Source organism: Gavia stellata, chromosome 31 (assembly GCF_030936135.1).
Source record: "Gavia stellata isolate bGavSte3 chromosome 31, bGavSte3.hap2, whole genome shotgun sequence".
In the NCBI taxonomy this organism is placed as follows: domain Eukaryota; kingdom Metazoa; phylum Chordata; class Aves; order Gaviiformes; family Gaviidae; genus Gavia; species Gavia stellata.
Genome location: NC_082624.1, coordinates 6,032,620 through 6,053,936, shown reverse-complemented (window position 1 = coordinate 6,053,936; position 21,317 = coordinate 6,032,620). Strand labels below are relative to the sequence as shown.

The following is a 21,317-nucleotide window of genomic DNA, read 5'->3' as shown; positions in this document are numbered from 1 at the left end:
CGCACACAGGCACGGGCACGCGGCTCCGTCCAACGCCTTTATTAGCGCCCGCGCCGCGGCCGCGGCTGCGGGCCGGGCTCGGGCTCGGGGTCAAGCGCCAGCTCCGGGTCCGGCTCCAGCTCCGGGTCCGGCTCCAGCTCCGAGCGGTCGCTGCCCTCCGCGGCGGCGGAGCTGTGCGGAGACACGAAGCAGTGCCTCAGCCCCCCCGGGGACCACCTCAGCCCTGGGGAATCACCTCATAATCCCCCCGGGAATCACCCCCTACCCCCCGAGGGAATCACCCCATACCCCCCCGAGGGAATCACCCCATTCCCCCCCGAGGGAATCACCTCAGCTCCCACCCTCCCCTGGGGACCACCTCACCCCCCTGAGGGAACACCGTGGCCCCATCCCGCACCCGCTGTCCCCCCCAGGGATGCTGTGGCAGGGAGGGCCCCGCTCACCCCTCCGAGCCTGGGGGCTGCTGCCCGCAGCGCCGGCCCAGCACCTGCCGCCGGAGGACGAGGCATGCGGCCCTGGCGAGGATGAGGAGGAAGAGGCAGGAGCCCAGCACGAGCCAGGCCAGCGTCGCGTCCTCCAGCGCTCGCCGCAGGGAGAGGCCTGCCAGGAGACAGCCCAGCGGGCAGGGGTGTGGGACCGCCACCCCGCCTGTGCCAGGGACCCCAGCCCGGCACCTGTCCCCACCTCCGCTGCGGGTACTAACCACCGTCCGTCACCTGGAGGCCACTGTCGACGCTGCCCCCCAAGCGGGATCCCTTCCGCTGGCAGTCGGGGGGCTTCCAGCCAGGGTGGCAGTGGCAGTGTTTCTTATTATTGCACACCTGAAATCCCCGGGGCGAGCAGTAAAAGTTTGCAATGAATTCATGCAACGGACTCTCCTGCCCAGACCAGCATCAGTCTCGCTGCCACCGGTTGGGTTGGGACAAGGCTACGCGCGCTTATCAGCACTCTGGCGATTTAGGAAGCGTATCAGACAAGGAACACACCATGAAGTGCAGACTCTAATAGCCTTGAGACATTGTACAAGCATAAAACGTCACCCTTCTGCAAAGCCCGCGTGCGTTTCCGTCTAAGCGGAAAGCAGGAGCAGCTTGCCCCAGCTACCAGCACTCCAGAGCCAGGCAGGGTCCGGAGAGCCCAGCAGCCCTCCGTGCATCGCAATGCAGCTCTCCCACTGCCTACGACCACGCAACATTTTTTATCTACACAGGCTCCATTGCTCTCAATTCCATGTTCCCTCAATTCTGCTTTCTTTTTTTCCCCTCCATAAACCAAACACGCCATCAAATTCTCCATTTCGGTGAATAAAAACTGTCATTATATTTTGATACGGTTTTAGGACCAATAGTTTAAATGGTTTCACTCCGTGTACTAGCTGACATGGTCACGATTTTGTAGAGTATCAGCCTAAACCCGATCTTTGACCACTTCCCATACAAGCCACAGCAAATCTGTACGACAAAGTCACCTGCCCTCTGCGCGCGCTGCGTGGAGTCACTTACGCCGTGGCCATGGCACTTCACTGCGCTGTCACAGTCATATCCCAGGACCGAATGTGGGTGACAAGTGCTGTTTATACACACCTGGGAAACCACAACAGTTCCAGTTCAGCACTGCTTTACCATCGCAGCACTCGGCCCATCAGTCTTATGTCCCAAAAGGGAGTGAAAATATACTACTTCTAAAAAACCAACAAGAGCGCTTTTAAAAAGCTACAGTTACTGTCCTGGGGTTGGGTTCTGCCTAATGCTTACACCACGCCAAACCTTTAATGTAATGTTGGCTTGTTTTTACAGTGTTTGTAAATATCAAGTATGCTTACGCTGCAAAGGAGCGAGTATTTCCAAAACCTTGTTTACATTTAGTTTATATCTGGCATTTTAGACGATTATAGAATGTTTTCTCACCTTTCCAGAACCACACTTTGTACCTGGCGGAACCAGAAGAGGATCCAGCCTTGCCGGTGCATTCAAATAATCCAAAGATACACATAAATGCTCGCGCACTTGGACGTAAAGAACGGCAGCAGCATCTGACGGAAATGGAGTGCTGTACGGGTATGTGCAGATTAACTTTCCACATCTGAGATTCCTATAAAATCAATTTGCACAGGATGTCTATCACACATACATATATATTTGTATGCTACCTGATGAAACACTAGAAACATTAAACAACACAACACAAATCTGCATGATAAGCAAAAATAAGCAGGACTGGGAAGTCCAAGAGACGATCTGTGACGTAGGGAGAGATGCCATATTACCCGCAAGGAGAACACACACCTGTCTGTTTATTGCTTCACAAACCTTACGATCAACTGGAGTCTTGACACTGCCCTTGTCTGTAAAGTCCCAACTAAATACGTATTTTTAGCAGAGGAAGTGTCCTCTCCATAGAGCGTACCTCCAAGCGCAGGACTTATAGCCTTGCCTGGGCTGGAACCCGCAGTGTCCAAACCTGTCCCGCTGACTATTCAGTTCCTCGTAACATGCCACAGGAGCGTTTTTTGAACCTACAAGTTTAGCAATAATATTTATTACAATTTAAAGGAACTCAAAGGGACTTATTATGGTATCTAATAACTTAATTTTTCATCGTGTCCAGAGCAGAACATAGATGCTATTCATTAATTAGAGAAAATATAATACCTGGCCCCAAACTGCCAAACCCTCAGCAGTCCTGAACCCCAGAAACACAGGATTAGCAAACAGTAGGTTAGTTCACTGATTAAGTTCGCTCACAGATAATAATTTTCTTTTTTTGTTGTTACCTCTGAAGAATTTAGAGCGCTTTATGCTACTGAAGTACACATTAACCAGATGCAAAACTGAGGTTGAAATGCTTTCCTAAAGCTGTGTCCTTCCCTCCTCGGGTGCCCCACTCCACCCCTCTGCCCTCCTTTCAGGTACCGCACCCACCCTTCCCAGGCACCACAGTCTCTGCTCTCCCTCCTGCCCCCTAACTACACGCACAAGGAGAAGGGGGGACACCAGGCGCAAGTCTTGCCCGGAGCACTGTGCCTCATGGCTTGTACCAGATCCGCACAAGTGCAGTCCCTACAAACCCTCCCGCTTCAACAGGTGCTTGAAATTGGCTTTGGACTGAAGGGGGAAGTATCACAAACAAGTTACCAACCAACCACAAACCCTCATTTCCACCAAAACCAGGCTAAGAAGACACAATGAGACCAACCTGAGATCGGTGCATTAGAGAGCAAAGACACAAACTGAGCATCGTTACTACTGCGGCCACCTCCTGCACCTGGGCAGCACCAGTGCAACCAGAGCAGCCTGTTACCTTTCCCATAAAGCGCCTGGCACTGCAGATCTGGAGACTGGCAGCGTCCCTTGTAGCAGTAGCCGGTGCCGCGCTCACAGCCGTGCCCGTCCTGCACGTACAGGTCGGGGGGGCAGGACGCGGAGGACCCGTTGCAGAACTCGGCCAGGTCACACTGCGCGTCGGCGGGGGGGCGGCACTGCGAGTTTTTCTGCTTGAACTGGCAGAGGAGGCAGAAAGGACTCTTCTCTCCATCCTTCCACACCCACCAGCGTGGTCCCCTCTCAGGCCCCACACAGCCCCTCCCGACGCTCTCCTGAGACACAGCCCCGGTCCCTCGGGACCACCTCGGAGGCACACGGCTCACCACACGCATGCTACGCTGCCCAAGACAGTCTGCCCCCAGTAACATTCCTCCCGGGGGTTTCAGGGAGCTGAGCTGGAAAGCCCTACCCCGGGAACCTCTCCCATTGCACAGCAGGAAGTTTGGCTCCATCCTTCAGCATGGCAACATACTATTTCTCCAAAAATAAATAATGGTCTTGGGGTAATTATAAAAACGTGCCTTACCTGACACTCATTACAACATAATCCAGAGGAACATTTCACTCCTGGCTTAAACTGACATGTTTTAGTACAGCATTTATCCTTCAAGCATGCCTGGGGACACATCACAAAACCACGTTATTCTACTTTTTCATTCCCCCGGAGCTTTTTACTGTCTGAGGTTGTCCCCTTCCTTCTTATGCCCAAAATGCTACACTTGGGCAAGATCGAGCAGAAGAAAGTGGGCAAAGCTACCATTAGATCGATGCCATCATAGAAATGATCTAAGACCCAACATAATCCTTCTTGGGCTGGCCTCTACTTCAGCTGTGCCCTTAGTCCAAGGGTTCATTATTCTAAACGTACAAACAGTACAAATGTACATATTTAGCCATAATTCCCATGGCACCCACCCCTGCTGCCCCGCAGTCGCACTGCTCGCCAGGCTCCACGATGCCATTGCCGCAGATGGCCGCTCTCCGGTAGGACAGTCCGGTCAAGTGGGGTCTATGGAAAAGGCACGCGCCTCCATCGTGCTTCAGGAAGGTTTCAAAGTCCCTGATGCTGCAGCTGCTAAAGGCTTTTGCCCCACTGAAATGTCTAAAATAAAGCAATTATCCATATTTGTTTGTATTAACACATCTACCACCGTTCACTCTCTGAAAATCTCTGTGCAACTCAAGGACTCGTTCAGACGCTGGCACAAAGTGCAACGGTCCACTGGGAGTCTTCCAGTTCCCTTGTCAAACCAGATTTTACAACGCATTATTAAGAGAGATTGAGAAGCATTCAGAAATATCTTGCTTTTGGAGAGAAAAGGTCTCTTTTTTCAAATTACGCACTGAATCACTAATTTTTCTTTTTTTCCTTCCTAAAGCAATAATAGCAGGTGTTTCTGATTTGTTGTAATTTTTGCAAGAGAATGATTCGCCCAAGACACTTCTGATGAGAGGACACCCTGCAATCATTCCCCGCCACGCAACCACGGCACCAACCTAGCAGCTGCCGGGGACCCCGATCTCCCCCAGCGCGTCCTGCCCACCCGCCTCATCTGCCCCGGCCACCACAGCCCCCACCGCGCGCGGGCAACCCCCCAGGCACGGACGGGACCCGAGCGACTCACAGCGCCTCCGGGCTCATGAGGCAGATGCGCCCGGGGCAGCGGCAGTCTCGGGAGTTGTCATAGCTCATGCCCAGGCTGCGTCCCAGCAACTGGGCCAGGAGGACGGAGAAAGACTCCAGCGTCACGGCCCCTTGGTACTGGAGGGAAGAAAGAGCAGGGCTGCCATGGCTGTGCTTTCCCTGCCGACCCCAGCTCCAGCCACGGATGCTCCTGCCCATCCCTGTCCCTGCTGCCCATGGGTGAGCTCCAGCTTCACGGACACGGGGGCTGGTGGGGGACAAGCAGCACCCGTACCACGGCCACTGCGCCAGCAGCGTCTCTCTGACACGCCTTTCCTGGAGCCGTTGCACCCACGAACGCTGCTCGGTCCCTGTACCTGAAACACACGTGTGCTCACCGGCCGTCCAGCCCAGGATGCCGCGGTCGCTGCAGGTAGGTGGGGGATCCTGGGTCTGTACAGCCCAGGTCCCCCTCGGTCCCCCCGGGCTGCTCAGCTGTCCCCTGGTGTCCTCTGCCAGCCCAGGGGAGCCGCTGACAGGGTCTGTCTGGCAGCCGGCGCCTGTGCCGAGTTCCAGGCAGTGTCCGGGGCTGCAGCCGTCCCTGTGCCAGGGCGGGAGCGGAGCTTCTCCTCAGCCACGGGCTGCCGGGATGGGTGGCACAATCGCGTACGCTACATCGCCACAGAATAGCAGGCTAGAAGGTATGTCTTGAAGAAAATACTTTCAGAATGTTAAGGAATTAGGAAATATGTAAGAAATATGTTTCTTTTTAAAAAAACGTTTTTCATGGGAACCTTTATAGTTCAACCTACATTAGTTTGACTGATTTCTACCATGTAACCTTTAATGAGTAACGAAACCTTTATCTTACACCAATAGATAAGCTGTGTCATACGACTGCAGAGCGAGATATGACTGTTCCCACTGTAAAAATCGCTGTAGAAGGTCCTCTGCTTCCCCTGCTGTTGATATTTTATTCTCCTGTGTCCACAGCTCCAGGGAGGACAGCACAACAGTAACATTAAGAGGATTAAACATCTGAAAGCATAACAGAGGAAAGGCCTGCTCACATACCTTTCCTTCTGAGCAGAGTTAGAGCTCTATACACGATAAATCTCGTAGGAAAAGCCAATTGCTATTGTCAGTCACTGAATGACATCTGTATGACAAATACAATGAACAAACCTAAAAAATAAAAAGATACGCCAAGAGGCATGAGAACGAAGCCTAATAACTTCATACAAAGGTTTTAGGGTTTTTGTGAATAACCGGTCATTATACACATGAATCATAACAGCACCAGTGGAGTGAAGAACAGGATTAGAAATTGCTTATAAGCACCTGAGTGGAAACAGATTAATTGTACGTCTGATCAGTGAAACAAGAGCTGCAGCACAGGGAAGGGAACAATCTAGGAAGCCTCAAAATGTTGCACTTCAGCTGCTTTAAGGCAAACTGCGTGCATTTTTGTTCATCTGCTTGAGACATTGCCACACACACATATGGAAGGATGTTAATTTGCAGCAGATAGACGTGTCTAGAGAAAACCTCCTCGGGAACCACTTTACAGGCTATGAATGCCAGACAGCTTACTCCACGGTCCTGGTGCAGTCGCAGTGCGGAATGGAAAGGGGGGGCAGTGCCCAGGTCCCGCGAATTCCTGCTCCGTTCTGCTAAACAGAACTTTCCTCGATATCGACTTGTCACAGTTGAAGACTCACCCCAAGCAGCTAACCGTAACTCTAGCATGGGCCATACTGCTAGTGCTGTGACAGCTTTAAAAGAGCGTATTTTCACAGTTGCTAAGCCAAACTGCTGCATGAGCCCACTGGGACTAAAGCCCTCGCCCACCTCTGATCAAGTCTGGACCAGGCTCCCGAGAAGCTACGAGCTCCTGTCAGGCCATGCCCAGCCACCACAGCCAGGACATCGCCAGCCGAGTCCTGCAATTTAAGTTTACATAACCTCCTCCTAAAACCAAAAGCAGCTAAGAAATAGGTAGCCATTACTAACATCGAACCCCCCATCATCTTACTGCAATACAAACCAGACTTTACAACTTACATTGTTGACTAAATTGAAGACCTGGATTATCTTCTGCGTTGCAGCATTCGTGTCTGAACCCATATAGTTGTACTGAAAAATAGCCCAAGAGGACATAAGGCATTTACCATAATAAAGCAGAACAATGTTGCTGAAATGATTGCCAACATCCAATCACGTAAACGTGAGCTATGAATTTTCATTCTTTCTTTCCTACAAAATCCACAATACACGTAACTTTTCAAAAGGGAAAACAAATACATAGAAAAGCTGGGAACTGGCACCACTTCTATGCTCACAGAAGTCAGGCAAACACAAGAAGAAAGTGACTGGCACGGACTTACCAAAGCCTTGTCCAAAACTACATACACTTTGAAGTATTTGGCAGATTGTGCTGCAGCTGATAGTGGCTGAAAAAGAAAATAGTCTCCAATGCTATTTATTTCTGTGTTCTGTAGTCACCTTATTCCTGAGGCTTGCTGCACTACTCAAGTGTCCGTTCAAAAGCGATACTTCAATGTTGTCTTCAGATTAGCATAAGGGAAGACCCCAGTACAACTTAAGCCATTTCTGACTTTTTTCAGAAGCCGTTCTAATGCTTCTTGTAGGCACTAGATGAGTAACGATCCAGGCAACACCCCATCGCAAGCACTGGCACTCATAAATGCCCCCCCATCTCTGTCCGTCCAGCTGACACCGGACAAAGCTATGGCATCGGACCCCTCCTCGCGTGATGGGGACATCAGCACCACCACGAGAACAGGCACCCACTCACTTCAAGGTATGTGAATGTCAAGATCATCTCCTCTGCTGTCAGCCCGCCTGGCCCCTTCTTCGGGTGGCTGTTGGCAAAGAGGGAACCTACCGTGTTCTCATCACTCATTCGATACACAAAGTGCTCGAACGCAGGAGAATAACCCAGGGGCTCAATCCCGTAGCTGACGTTCTCAAACTGCAGCAAGCCCCTGCCAACGTGACAGCACCGGCCATTTGCCACCGGGCGCTGGCAGCCGCGTTGGAGAGGCTGCCCCAGCCCCAGCCGCCTTCGAGCGAGGCTGCCGGGGTGTCCCTGGGCTCGCCCGCGGCAAAGGCTCGGCAGTGCCCGCCGGCACTAACGGGCAGGGCAGTGCGGGGAGGTGGCAGTTTGTTACCTGAGCCCCGAGCAGGTGCTGAGGGTCACTGCCGAGCTGGGGAAGCCCTCGATGTACCCCCGGTAGTGGCAGCCTCCCTACATCACGACAGAGGACCAGGAGCCCCTTCCATGGCCATGAAGGCAATTCCCCCACCGGTCACCCAAACAGCTGAGCTGCACATACAGGACAGCATCTCTGCACTGCAACACTTAGGAGTACAAAAACCCCAGAGCAATCCAAGCTTACCTTGATACGGGTTGAATCAGAGTGCAAAGATCCCTTCTCGTTAGACATGTAAATCCTGAAATCATCAGATAAAAAGACACTGCAAAAGAAAGACGTAAAGCGAAGTGCTTAAAATGGCATCTCATACCCAGTTTCTCAAGCTGATTGCAGGTCCTGCAGCCTGCACTGTCGCACTGGCGATGCCAGAGCTTCTGGCAGATCCAGAACCCGCTGCCATCAGGGCCCACAGGCACAAACATCCCTCAAACCCTCCTCCAGCCCTCTGCCACCCCTCGGCACTCGGGCGCGTGGCACATGTGTACGGCCCCTGTGGGCTTTGGGAAGCGCCTGCAGCGGGGCACGATCCCGGCAGCTGCAGAGGCTGGAAACAGCCCGAGGGAGCAGCGCCAGCGTGAATGCCCGCAGGCGGGGATCGCCCCGCAGACCAGCACTGTCCCGTGCCAGGGGCAGAGCACGCGGCCCAGCAGCCACCGGGGAACAGGACAGCACAGTCAGACGAGGCAACGCCAGGGCCGACTTACTGCTGCTGCAGGTGAATGGTGTACGGCCGCCCCTCGATCCTGAGGACGTAGGACACCGCGTCCTTGTGCATGTGGAAAAGCAGAGAAAGGGAGAATTAGGAACACCGGCTTCAGAAAAGCATGCTCTGAGGGCAACCAGAAACGCCGAGGGCAAGCGCAAGAGCTCGGTGCTTCCTCAAGGAGCAGGCACAGCCTTTGCAGTGCTGGCAGCACCGGTGCGGTGCCTCCGTTACAGCTGCCAGCGCATCTCTGCCGCCGGCCCCCCCTCTGCAGCTGGAGCCCCCGGGCTCCCCCGCAGCCCCGCCCGCAGCCCCCCGAAGCACTGCGCCTGCGGAGGTACCGTCTCTCCCGTCGCGTTTGCCGGCAGCCGCAGCGGGACCGTGATCTGGGACAGCACCTGCGAGCCTGGAGGGGAGAGAGACCCGCGCGGTGCCGAGCCCGGCCCCAGCCCGGCCCCCGGCGGTGCGGGGCGGCCCCGAGGGCGCGGGGGAACCGGGGGGACCCGGCCCGGACTCACGCAGCAGCAGCAGCAGCAGCGCCCGGCGCGGCCCCATCGCCCGGCCGGTAACGGCCCCGCCGCGCCGGTTGGGCCCCGCCCGCCCGGGAAAGCAGAGGCGGAGGAGAGCGCCTTGTACAAAAGCGGCATCTTTATTGCTCGTTTGTTTCTTACAAAGGGGGTCGGTAACAGCCCTTTCGTCAGACCCCGACGGTACAGGAGCGACGCACCTCGCCGCACGGAGAGGGTTGTGCGGAGTGCAAGGGCTGAAACGCGCGTCGGACAGGGACGTCGCCTCCGCTTTCTCCAGACCTACCCGGGGGACGGGGATAAGCGTACGCTTTAAAAAAGAAAGTCAGTAGTCATCTTCAATATTCAACACGTGTAAAATTTGAGCTATTTCTTTTCCATAGGATCGCTTCTAAAAACCGCACGTTCACTGCCCCACACCACCACCCTGCAAATATTGCTAACGTGCACACTGGAAGTATCAAAACTCTTTTATCTATTAAAAGGCACCATTTTCGGCATAGTTTTAGTTCACACATACAGCTTCAAATACAATTAAGTACGTCTCTCTCTCGGATGACTTCATTCCCTGGATTCCCTCCCCTCATCCCCACCCTCGGAAGCGGGCCCACTCCAGCCGTGAACTGCCCGGAGAGGCTCCCACGGACATCTGCCCCATTCAGCCGCAAAGCTGATCACTACAGACAGACAGACAGCCCAAACTGAGTAGAATACAACAAAAATCAGGAAGTGATTATCTTGGAACAAACAGAGGACCCCCGCAAATACGTCTGGCGATATTCTAGGTGATGTTTTACAGATATTAATAGTGTTACAAATCTTAGTCTAAGTTTATGGGAAACCACAGGAGTTCAAGTATTTTATTACTGCAAATGCAAACACTATATATATATATTTTTATATATGTATATACAGAGGAAAAGTTTTTTTTTTTGGCAATATTATGGGGGATTTTACAGATTGAGTTTGTACTCGGTGGCTAGCACAAAGTGAAAAAGCCAAGCACTCTTTTCAGTACTTATTTCACTTTTGGCAAGTTTTTGCAACAGATTTCTATTTGTGACCACCAGCATCCGGTTTCTACCCACTGCACAACGGTACCACGATTAACAGATTTCCTCTCCTCGGCCAGCACACCAAATGCCAAACACTCCTTTTCAGAAAGAGTTTTAAAATCTAGCTTAGTCAGTGGTGTAGAAACGGATGGCAGTCCAATCTAACGCAAGTTAGCCTGTAAGCATCCTGACTGACACTAAAAAGGTTTGAGGATTAGGTGAAAATGCTGCATTAGTCAACAGGTTCCTGTTTAAAGTGCTCAGAGCAGCTCCGGTGGTCTAGACAGAGGCATTTCTCGCTTCTCAGTGTTCTGCAGGGACTGCTACTCAGCCTTTAGACCCAAATTAAAACCTAAGAGCACCCCACTTTTTAAAACCAAAATTTGGCCGTGTCTTTTCGTACCTTTATTTTCATTGCCTGCTCATGGTATTAGTGGAAATTAGTACAGGATTCTCATTTAGCAATTCACAATTACTAATTTAAAAACATTAAACTTAGTGCTCATATAGCACCGCTTAGTGTCAGTCAGCATGAAAGTAAGAATTTAAGTGCATTACTACACATCAATAAACATATATACATGCATAAACATGTTTACAATATATTTATCTTCCTCTGAAAAAGTACACTGATACCTTATTTCACTTGTGCCATTAATGTGTAAATGGATAACATTTTCCAGTCCATGCAAAATAATTTTCAATTAATTGGCCAGATCTCCTCGTTTTGAAAATGGTATGGGTTACTTCAATTCTTCACTGTACGTTTGGAAAGACAACAACAAATTGGACAATTTCATTATTAGGGCTCATTGCAGAAATGGGGAAACCAAAAGCAACTCCCAATTGCTGTAAAGACTATTTAACTGCAGGCTGCTCCACTTCCAGCTGGCCAGCCCTGCTGCAGTTGACAAAGCCACAATACTCAGACAGCTCTACGAACGGGTTAGATGTTTTCAGTTCCTGTAGCTTTGGTAGAGGTATTTAGTTTAAAGTTTTACATTCCTCGTTTCAATATCTCATTTGCCTCATCCCAGGCTGCAGAAGGAAGGCTTTCCAGGATTACCATGGGCCACTCAATGCAAGAAGGATAACTGCAATTTCAGCTGTGTCTCAGTGAACAGGTCAGCTCACGTGAAGGCCCCAAAGCAGCCCAAAGCTATTTGGGAGGCAAAGGTGCCGGTCGAGAAGGAAAATACTGTCCCTGAGGTAAACATTTTTGCTGCGGTGGAGGAGGTCCCTGAGGTGCACACTTCTGTTGTGGAGGCGGCGGCCTACAAGGGGACAGAGAAGCCGTCGTCAGTCCAGGTGACCAAATCCAACACGCACGTCCCGCTCCCACGCGCCTGGCAGGGACTCCCCCCCCAGCCAGCTACACTGCTTCTCGCAATCTCAGCTTCCACGCTGGAGACTCGTTTCGAACACGCCATGGTCAGACTCTGCTTTCCATTGCCTGAAATCCTCAGGCAGCCCCACTTTGTCACACACTATTTTTTGCAAAATAGCTGAAAGACCCCCACGAGTTTCTCACCAACACAAGCTATTTTGAAGTACTCCCTCGTGACACCTTGCGCTTTCTGGATATGCACGTTTTGTGGCATAGGCATCACATCTTAGAAATACAATTAAAAAGTAAAACTTTCTGTTCAAAGTTAATAAGAAATGATCCTGTACTTGGCAATAACATTCGCGAATCAGCAAAATGCCAGATTTTTGAGTAATTTCTTTTTAAACTGCATGTTTGAGAGGCATTTTATTCACCTGTACGCAGGGCTAATCTGGCCCCAGAAAAGCATTCTGAAACCTGTTAATCAAAGTATAGCCATGACAGCGTGTAAAATGAATGCTGTGGGTAATAGCACTTCAGTTCCACAGCGTGAAAGGAAGAAGAAACTTCTTTCAATAAAAGGTCAGTCCTGTTTGCATATAACATGTGATGAAATACCCTAATACTTACAAAGATGAAGGCAATGACAATCCATATACATCAGCGCAATGACCAATAGTTATTTGCAATAACTCAACGAACCTTGACGGCAGCTTCTGTGGCTGTGGTGCCCGGTATTGCGGAGATGGGTAGTAAGACTGGTGGTAAGCCTGCTGAGGATGCTGGTTAACTGGGTAAGATGGAACAGGAAAAGTATTTGGTTCCATAGCCTACAAAGGAAACATAACGAGAATGTTCACAAATTTGCACTTAGAGTATTTGTTTCATTGGTTAAGTGACATTTAAGACCACTTGCAAACAAACCTGGAAATGTCAGAGTTGCTTCTTCCTTCTGAGAAACTCAGTAGAAAGAAGCAACAGCAGTCTGAAAAGTACTATACTTTGGAAAAAACCAGAAAGGCCAGCCATGAAAAGCATTTGATTTGTTCTGCAAGTGTGCTTTGGCTAGTTACTGCATTCAGAGAGATAACTGGTCTGCAAAAGAGCGGGGCTAGGGAGCTGGCAAGGATTGCTCCCCTCCTCAGGTGGGGCGGGGGGTTCCAGTGTAAGGGAAAGGGGGTAGCAAAGCAGGTAAACTGCTTGCCAAGCCAAGCACAGCCCAAAAAAAAAGGTTAAACAGTGGGAAACTGAGGAGTTCCCCCCACACACCTTAGGAAAGAACTCTTCTCTTCGCCTCTCAGCAAAGAGAAAACCCAATTTGCAGAAATGAAAAATAAAAGTAACTTTGAAGCTTTTATTAGGGCAAAAATTATGTAAACTGCTTTCATCTGTTACTGTAGAGTAACAGATAGCAAATAAAGTAATGAAGAGTGGATCACTCCTACCATGGGAACACCTCTTGGAGCATAAGGCATGCCGTGTGAAAAGCCTCTGTGGTGGTAGTCTCTTGGTTCGGTTTCTGTTCTAGGAGGTGGTGACTGAAGTGACCTGAAATCCAATTGGTATGGACTGTGTGAGCATATAACCTTGACAGAATGACTATGCAGGCAAGTGCAATCCAAGCACTTTGAACCCGTTAGATGGATTTATACTATCTTAGCACATATCAAATGTCAGGAAGATAGTATTTGCCACATATCTAATAAAGAACATAACCCTTTTTCCGTTTAGGACTATGACAGCTTCATTTCACCACTTTATACCACAGATGGGGCCCAAAAATATAAAACTCATCACTAATGCACAACAACAAACATAATGGTGAAAAGAAAGTTCTCTGCTCCCTCAACTTAAGATGAATTTATCTCTTCTGTCATTGCCCAGGGCAAGCTACATGCGTCCTTTGATGCAGGGGCCTTTGCCTGCCATCTTGGGACTGCAATATGCCTCCATACTTTGGCATTGCTTTGTGTAAACAAGTGTCTGTGGACTACTTCAAAAGGGCAGAGGAGAAGGTAAAAAGAAGACTATACTTACGAATGGCAGCGTGACATTAATCTTCTACAGCATTGCTTCAGCCTGTCTCTTTTTGCAAATGCCAGAGCAGCAGCTATAAGGAGTGGGAGGACCAGGAAAAAAAATACCAGCAGCCCATTTCTCAGTGAGGTGTCTTTGTCTGATGGGGACAAAACAACGGAGAAGAAAAAACGTATTACGTGGCATTACCACCACTTGACTCATTCGAGCAGTGAATATTTGGTAGGATTGGTTCTATGCTATTTTCCATTTTTCATAGAAGAAAAAACTAAAGAATCTAGTAAGACTGCAAGATATATGCCCAAATATATTCTTTTCTGATTATCTTTTCACAGGGATTGCCTGGTCAAAGATGAAAGAACTGTACATGCCATGACACCCTGGGCTATAACAGCATATTGAATTACTAGACCAGTACCTAGTCTTTCTTCCACTACATTACTGTGAAGACCTTATAAGCTCAACTGAAAAAGAGGAAAACAGAGCCTCATCTCTTTGGTTGGATCCTAAACCTTCCTCTTCTCCTACCATTGTTTGCTCTAGGCAAAGAACTCAGGTTCTTAACAATCTCTACATTTTTATATGCAGCAGATTTCTCCACTGCAGGCTGTACAAGAAAAGCCTTTCCCTTTTTTGTCTGGTGATTTGAGGCATCTGTCCATGCTCCAAGATGACTCTCCAGTCTGTTACTGCATCAACATAGTGTGTAGCTTCCCCCAAAACCCACACCACCTTATGAAAAACATCCATGGATTTGAACCCACATCCTCAGCCAAATTTCACGTTTTGTTTGGATCTAAGAATGCAAGGGGCTTCAGTTCCCAGCTTGGATACAGAGAAGTCCAAGAGGATCTTGGTCCAAGGTGGCAGAAATCACCTGAAGGCAATTAAGCCAGCTCAGTTTCTTTACAGATCTCTAGCATCCCAGAAGAGAGAAGTGCAACACCTCGAGCCCAAAGCCTTAACTAGAATTGTTTTGGAGATGAAACCTGGTGAAAAGCCAACCACCAGCACTTCAGCCACCAGAAATCAGCTGCTTCGGAGCGATCAGGCACTCCGCACTCGGCCCAGCAGCACCCTTAGCCCGACAGGCCCACAGCTCTGGAGTTGCCTTACGACTACTTGCCATTGTAAGGAGGTCCGCTGTCTAGACTTCCTCCGTAGCCTGTAGTATCACAGTAAGGAGGGGCCCAGCCTGCTTCACAGTGACAGTTCCTGTTGTTATTGCACACCTGTATTTAAACAACACAAACACCACAATAAGGTCTATTTAGTCACTTAAGTTTCCATATATTTAAAAGCAGTATGCAGTAGCCATGACCATCTATTCTGTCCCTTCCATATCACTCAGACAGGAGAACTTTAACTGGTAACTCCCACATCAATTCTAAATAGTCCTTGGCCAGGCGCCTCAAGATTTCACATGACTGAGCAAGCACAGCACTGTTCAGGATGAGCTTCCAAAGATTAGCTATCCCAACGGCTTAAAAAGCATGGCTTTTTCTTTTTTTTTTGTGAGATGCAGAGTTTCAAATTACATTAGTAATACTGGAATTGGGAATTCTTCTTGTCTGGCAAAAAAATACCATCTTAAGAGCTTTTGTCAAAGATTTTTGATGCTGTTACAGGCTTTCTTGCCCAGAGACATTTTATAGAGAGTTTTACAGTTAAACAAAACAGAAAAATTAAGTTACTATCCACCATTTTAAAACCTGCTCAACTTAGGTAACTTCAGTCCAATTTTTGCTGACTGCTAAAGGCACTTTTCTCATTAACAGTACCAGAAAGCAGCTTTTCATAGCAAAACCCATCCTCAAGAACCCCACAGATCTTTTTTAATCGCTGCATCTAGCATCATGATTACTTTATTCCACATTAGTTATAGCTTTAAACAGAAAAGGGAAAAAGACTTCCTAAGTGCAAAGAAGACTAGTATATAGACACTATTGATTAAGCACAATTACAGTGTACCTGGCTCAAACTGGGACCTTTGATAAAAAAAGCCTGTTTATAAATTTACACAGTCGTTGGGGTCTAAAAATCTAATGTTCTTGTAACAAAGATGTCAGAAGACCTTATAGAAATACTGCCAGTTATAGCAAAAGTTATGGACATAATGTTCGTTGTAAGTGGACTATCAGTAGGAACGGAGGCTCATGCTCTGCTTACCCCATGTCCGTGACACTGCCTCTCCACGTCACAGTCGTAGTTCAGAACAGAGGCACTCACACACTGGAAGTGCCTACAGATCTAGGAGAATCGAGAGATGCGCACAAATGAAGGAAGATGGCATTTCACTGACCCACCCCTTCTTCCCCCTCCCGCATTCCCCGGCTGCCTGCTCCATAGCACACGGCTCTGCAGCCACTCCGTGCTCACTGACCACAATGCAAGCCTCATACTCTTATGTGATAAACCCCAACTCTACAGAAACACGTCTGTTCTACAAAAGGCTTCTCAGTGTGGGGTCTGAACTGTAACTGGACGTCTTTTGTCTCTAGTCTGAATGTAAGGGAATAGCAATTAAACTGTGCACAGTAAGGTTATGCGGAACGCACATTCCTCTGCTGGGGCCAAGCTTCTAGGCTTTTTACTTTACTTGGATTTTAATTGCAAGTTGTCTTAAAGGCATTTGTGTGCACCTAGCTCTTCCTGGCTCATCGACAGAGCAAAGATTCTGGCTCTTAAACTTAATTTCTTTTGCTTCATCTATAAATGAAAGACTCATTACATTTTTTTATGCACGTGCACTGCAGTACTAGGCGGTGCAGGGAACCAATGGACTCGCTATGTTTCGCATTAACTACAGGCATCAAAAAAATTAATGGCCATAAATATTAATGAAACAATGCAACTGAAAATTTTATTCACATGAATCCCCTGAATTATTACTTTAAGAAATCACTTTTTAATTGTTAATTACCTTCCCAGTATCACATTTGGTGCCTTCATTCACCATTCCAGGGTCCGGGACATCAGAGCCTAGCTGGAAATCTACACCCCAGCACGTGGTGCCTCTAATGGGAGTTTGGATAATAGCAGGCTTAATTCCAAAAACAGGCATAGTTTTCACATTTTCACATTGCAGCTTCCCACACATGGCATTCCTATAACATCAACATACGAATACTGTAGTGACACTTGAATTTCTTTTGAGAAAAAGACTATCATGCATTTGATACGATCTTTTCTTTCTACTGGAAGACTCTACTTGAAAATTAAATTGAGGCAACTCGCCAAACAAAATTGAGCTGGGCCTCATTTCAGTGCTGCAAGAGTATGGATTTATCCCTTCTTTCTGTAAGCTGTTGGGAACTTTACATTAAAGAAAACACGACCATCTGCTACTTGTTTTTCCGTATGTGAACACCTTAGGAAAAGAACAATCAATGATGGGAGATATGGAACACACTCTCCTTGCCACAGCCCCGTGTCTGAATATGTGACACACAGATCCCCTGAGGCCACAGAGCACCACACGCACAGGGAAACTGCAGCATGAACTCGAAAGCTTCAAACCCAGCTACGGAAGAATTGCCTGAACATTCAGACTCATTTCAGCTATTATGTGCAAGAGTTAAAGCCAGACAATCTAAAACAAAAGCCAACAAAACTTAAAACTGCGTTAAGTGCGGGGGGTTTAAGTGCTAATAACAGCTTCAGAAATCAGGATAAAACACATCTTTTCTAAGCCATCTCACTGTGGTTTCAGAATGAAACATACCTGTCAATAAGGTTAGATTATGGGATAACATGTCTCTCCCCAGTGTACCTGCTAAAGCACCCCAAACTAATGCTACAGCACCCGAATAAGGATTCTCAGCGATACATTTAGGAACTACTTGATCCACTGCGCTCAACTCACCAGCTGGAACATTTCTTGTAGTCATGACCATGGAAACCACAGTTGCCAAATCTGTCGCCCTTGGAATTCACTTCAGCAAAACAAATATTGGGGGCTGCTTTGGCTTCTGCAAACAACAGCCCATCCCCCAGACAGAGGAACCAAGTTAAACAGGGACAGGAACACATCGCATTATCATGTCTCCTTTACCCAGAGCAATTATCCTGATACACCTAGTATTTTCCATGCAGCACAGATAGCTTAAGAACTTGATCAAAACAGTAAAGAGGTGAAAATGTCAGCACTACAAGGTTCCAAGTTTGAAAAGAGAGAGAGAAAAATAGTCACTTAACACTGAGTCAGTTATACCATTTGGTATTTCTTCATTGCTTCTTTACAGCCCTATACACCAGAAGCCCTACTGTAATAGGAATGATCAGTGCAAGATAATTACTACCTGAATCACCAGCACAGCATTAAATGTAACAAAGGAAGAACGTGTGAAGGCTAAGCCATAAATACCACTGTTTCAAATCCTTTGCCAAAGCCAGCTGGTCTTTGTTACAGGAAAACAAGTAAATATAGTTTAAATAAACTTAGTGTATTCTTTTAGCTACATCTTCTAGAAAAATTGTAACACTGTGCTCTTCCTTACTTGAGCCAAAGATATCCTGACACTGTGCATCGTAGTACTGGCAAACACCATTGTAACAGTAGGCTTCCTCGTTGTGGCACGGGTGACCGTTCTGAACGGTGAAGTCCGGCTGGCAGAACTGGGACGTGCCGTTGCAGTACTCTGGAAGGTCGCACTCATTGTTACTCGCCCGACACTCAGTTCCTCCAGGAAGGAGCTAAAGAGAGAGGGAGGGGGAAACTCCATCAGAAAATAGAAGCCTTACAGCAGAGACGAACACTGCACCTGACCTACAAAGCGTCCTCCAAAAAAGGGCATCGATCTGAAGCCCTCGGTGGGTGCTGTGTACATGCATGACAATTCCCTCTCACAGATGCACTGGCTAGGCTAATGCTCTCCTTTTCTCAACCACTGAAGAACACTTCTAAGTATTACCTTTGAGTCTCTCACCTGGCAGTTTTTACAGCAGTCGCCATAAGCACATTCAGCACCGGATCGGAGTCTGCAAGTACCTGGTTCACAGCAAGGATCACTTTCACATTCCTGAAAATAGAAGTGCTGTGAATGTCAATAAATCGCACCCTCTGCCATGCACAGCCCCCTCTCCAGCGAGGGGCAGGCAAGGCTACCCTGGCAGCATTTGTAAAACGCACACGCTACTAACCTTTGGTGAACCACAGTCACACTCCTCCCCAGCATCTACCAGCCTGTTCCCACAGTACGGGACGCTATAGGTTTCATCAGGCTTGGGAACATTGAGCAGGCAGCTTCCACCTTTGTTGAGAGTTAGCTTCTCAAAGTCTTCTGCACTGCAGCTGCTGAAGTTCCTCGATCCCCTGCAACAGAGAACATGAGCTTATCTTTAAGTCAACCCATAAGCATTCCCTCAGTTTGTAGAACAATGGTAACATTTGCTTTCCCCACGACCTGCAAGCGTGACATGCCTCTTTGCAGGAGTACTTTGAAGATGAAAGCAACCAGTAAAAACTAAGCACATGGGTGGGGAGTTTTGACCCTCAGAAAATTATTTCCCTTTTGCCAGTTACTTACGATGCTCCAGAGCTCATAATGCAACTGCTTGCTCCGCAGTGACAGACACGTTCATCATCATGGTTCATCCCCAGGTTATGTCCCAGTTCATGAGCCATAATTGATGCAAACATCTGTATACTGATTCTTCCAAACTGCACAAGAGCGAAACAGAAACAAAATTAGAGGACAGCTTAAATTGAGAAAGTCAGTGTTTACTTACGTGCCAAAAAGACACTTTTGTCATTCTGTCTCTACATTAACTGGATTCTCAGACCAACTGTGCCTGCTTCCCAACCAAGTGCAAGTCATTTGCACCACACCAGTCCAAATCTCCTTAAATACGCAAACTCCAATTCCAGTACTTCCGTCACTAGTCCAGGAAAACAAGATTGCTGGGATTGCCACTCAGTTCATTAACGCTCTCCAACTTCACGTGAAGAGGGCAGTCAACCGGCTAGGAGTTCACGACTGTGCAGGTCAAGCAGACACCAGAGGACAGATTTGAAAACACCCACAGGTCCCACATAATTCTAAGGCAGGGGTGCTTAAAATATCAGCAAAGAAATCTTGTCCCTTTTTCATGAGTGCTGCACACTGACAAGAGGGAAGGCTGAGCAGAGGCTGCAGAAGACTACAGAAAAGTTACAATCCAGATATCATGGAAGTGCCAGAAATGGTTGGGGACCACATAAAAGCCCCCACTAAGCCACTTCAGCTTTGTTATTAGAGATTCTGCACTTCCAGGAAGACTTCTGGAGTGCAAAACTCTTATCTTGATCACATTCACAATACCACTAAAGATACCTCACCACATTAATGCCTCCTGCGTGGCTCTTAGAGCACACTGTTCCAACATAGGCCATTCCAGCTGTGCCACCAAATCCCTTCTTCCTACAGTCACGGGAAGAAAAAGGAAAGACAATCAACCCAACTGTACAGACACATGATACTGCCAACAGTACAGCCCATCCGCACAGCCACGCAATGCATCGCCTCTGCTTGTGGGGCACAAAATACTGCTTTTCCAGCTTTCCAGCGCTAACAAAGGAGCACTGCTAGGAGCACTACTATTGACTGCAGGTGCAAATGTACCAGTTTAGCTTTATCTTTCTGTTCATGGTTCTTTCATTCTTTTAACTTAAGACAAGAGTTTGCAGAGAAAGTTATCCTCTTCCACATCTTCCGTCTAAATACAAAGAGCTAAATGGTCCACCCTTAAAATAATTTGTTTTAATTGGCTGTTAGCTGCCTTTCTACAATTGCCAAACTTCATTGATTTCTTTCCTTGTCAACTTCCTTTTCATTAGTCTTATTTTTTTTCTACACAGTTCTTAAAGCTTAAGCGCAACAGCACAATGCACCACATTTTACTTCATATAAAAGAATTTTAAAAATTAGTATTTTTTCAGCCATTTCACCCTCATTGCCCGAGCAGTGCTGTTCTGCCTCAGAGGAGAAGAGGCTCCCAGCTCCTGCAGGAAGGGGAGCTACAGCTTTGCACAAGGGCAGGCTGGGCTGCTGCCCCGCGCGAAGCGTGCTCTCACCTCTGCCCTTTCTCTGCTTTGGGCAGCAACTTCCTACGGACTGCGCTATCTGCGGGAGCAGGAAGTGCACAGGGGCACACGTCCTGGAAGCGGGGCAGCGACGACAGCTCAGGAAGCTCTGTGCTAGTTTAAGGCAGTAGGGATGGACAGATTAACATCACGTGTCAAAGCTCAAACCACGTAGCTAGCTTCTGGATACCAACTGCAGAAACAACTTTTCTCCATTAAAATGCAATGCTCTGCACCAGGTTTATGTTCATTTTCAAGTGGAAAAAGCCCTAAATTACAAGTCTAACCGGTGTACAACCTGACAAAGGATTACCTGAATGGAAGCTTTATACAATACAACATATAACATTGCAGGACATGCGGGACAGGAAAAAAAAAAAAATGTTATTTAGCAATATACCTGTCAGAGAGGACACTGA

The 21,317-nt window shown here is 48.1% G+C and overlaps 2 protein-coding genes across 2 annotated transcripts in view; both read right to left on the bottom strand.

Moving 5' to 3' along the window:
• Window positions 1–41: 41 nt before the first annotated feature.
• Window positions 42–9,444, bottom strand: LOC132319771 (disintegrin and metalloproteinase domain-containing protein 32-like). Its single transcript, XM_059831410.1, has 20 exons — window positions 9,408–9,444; window positions 9,231–9,295; window positions 8,891–8,952; window positions 8,370–8,448; window positions 8,142–8,218; window positions 7,801–7,955; window positions 7,335–7,402; window positions 7,012–7,083; window positions 5,819–5,985; window positions 5,243–5,324; window positions 4,949–5,085; window positions 4,239–4,425; window positions 3,850–3,939; window positions 3,301–3,499; window positions 2,407–2,515; window positions 1,908–2,091; window positions 1,503–1,583; window positions 704–821; window positions 444–600; window positions 42–171 (listed from the first exon to the last, which is right to left on the bottom strand). Exons 1-20 carry the CDS (start codon window positions 9,442–9,444, stop codon window positions 42–44), a joined length of 2,256 nt encoding a protein of 751 aa, XP_059687393.1.
• A 92-nt stretch (window positions 9,445–9,536) lies between these two features.
• Window positions 9,537–21,317, bottom strand: part of ADAM9 (ADAM metallopeptidase domain 9) — a gene marked incomplete at its 5' end in the record, with an annotated part of 29,868 nt that continues 18,087 nt past the window's right edge. Inside the window, 13 exons of the mRNA XM_059831424.1 lie at window positions 9,537–11,745; window positions 12,501–12,628; window positions 13,244–13,346; window positions 13,836–13,974; window positions 14,962–15,067; window positions 16,005–16,085; window positions 16,759–16,942; window positions 17,701–17,806; window positions 18,335–18,530; window positions 18,764–18,856; window positions 18,978–19,149; window positions 19,364–19,497; window positions 20,155–20,236. Of these exons, the coding sequence (XP_059687407.1) occupies window positions 11,631–11,745; window positions 12,501–12,628; window positions 13,244–13,346; window positions 13,836–13,974; window positions 14,962–15,067; window positions 16,005–16,085; window positions 16,759–16,942; window positions 17,701–17,806; window positions 18,335–18,530; window positions 18,764–18,856; window positions 18,978–19,149; window positions 19,364–19,497; window positions 20,155–20,236 (1,639 nt within the window). The remainder of the gene's footprint in view (window positions 11,746–12,500; window positions 12,629–13,243; window positions 13,347–13,835; window positions 13,975–14,961; window positions 15,068–16,004; window positions 16,086–16,758; window positions 16,943–17,700; window positions 17,807–18,334; window positions 18,531–18,763; window positions 18,857–18,977; window positions 19,150–19,363; window positions 19,498–20,154; window positions 20,237–21,317) is intronic.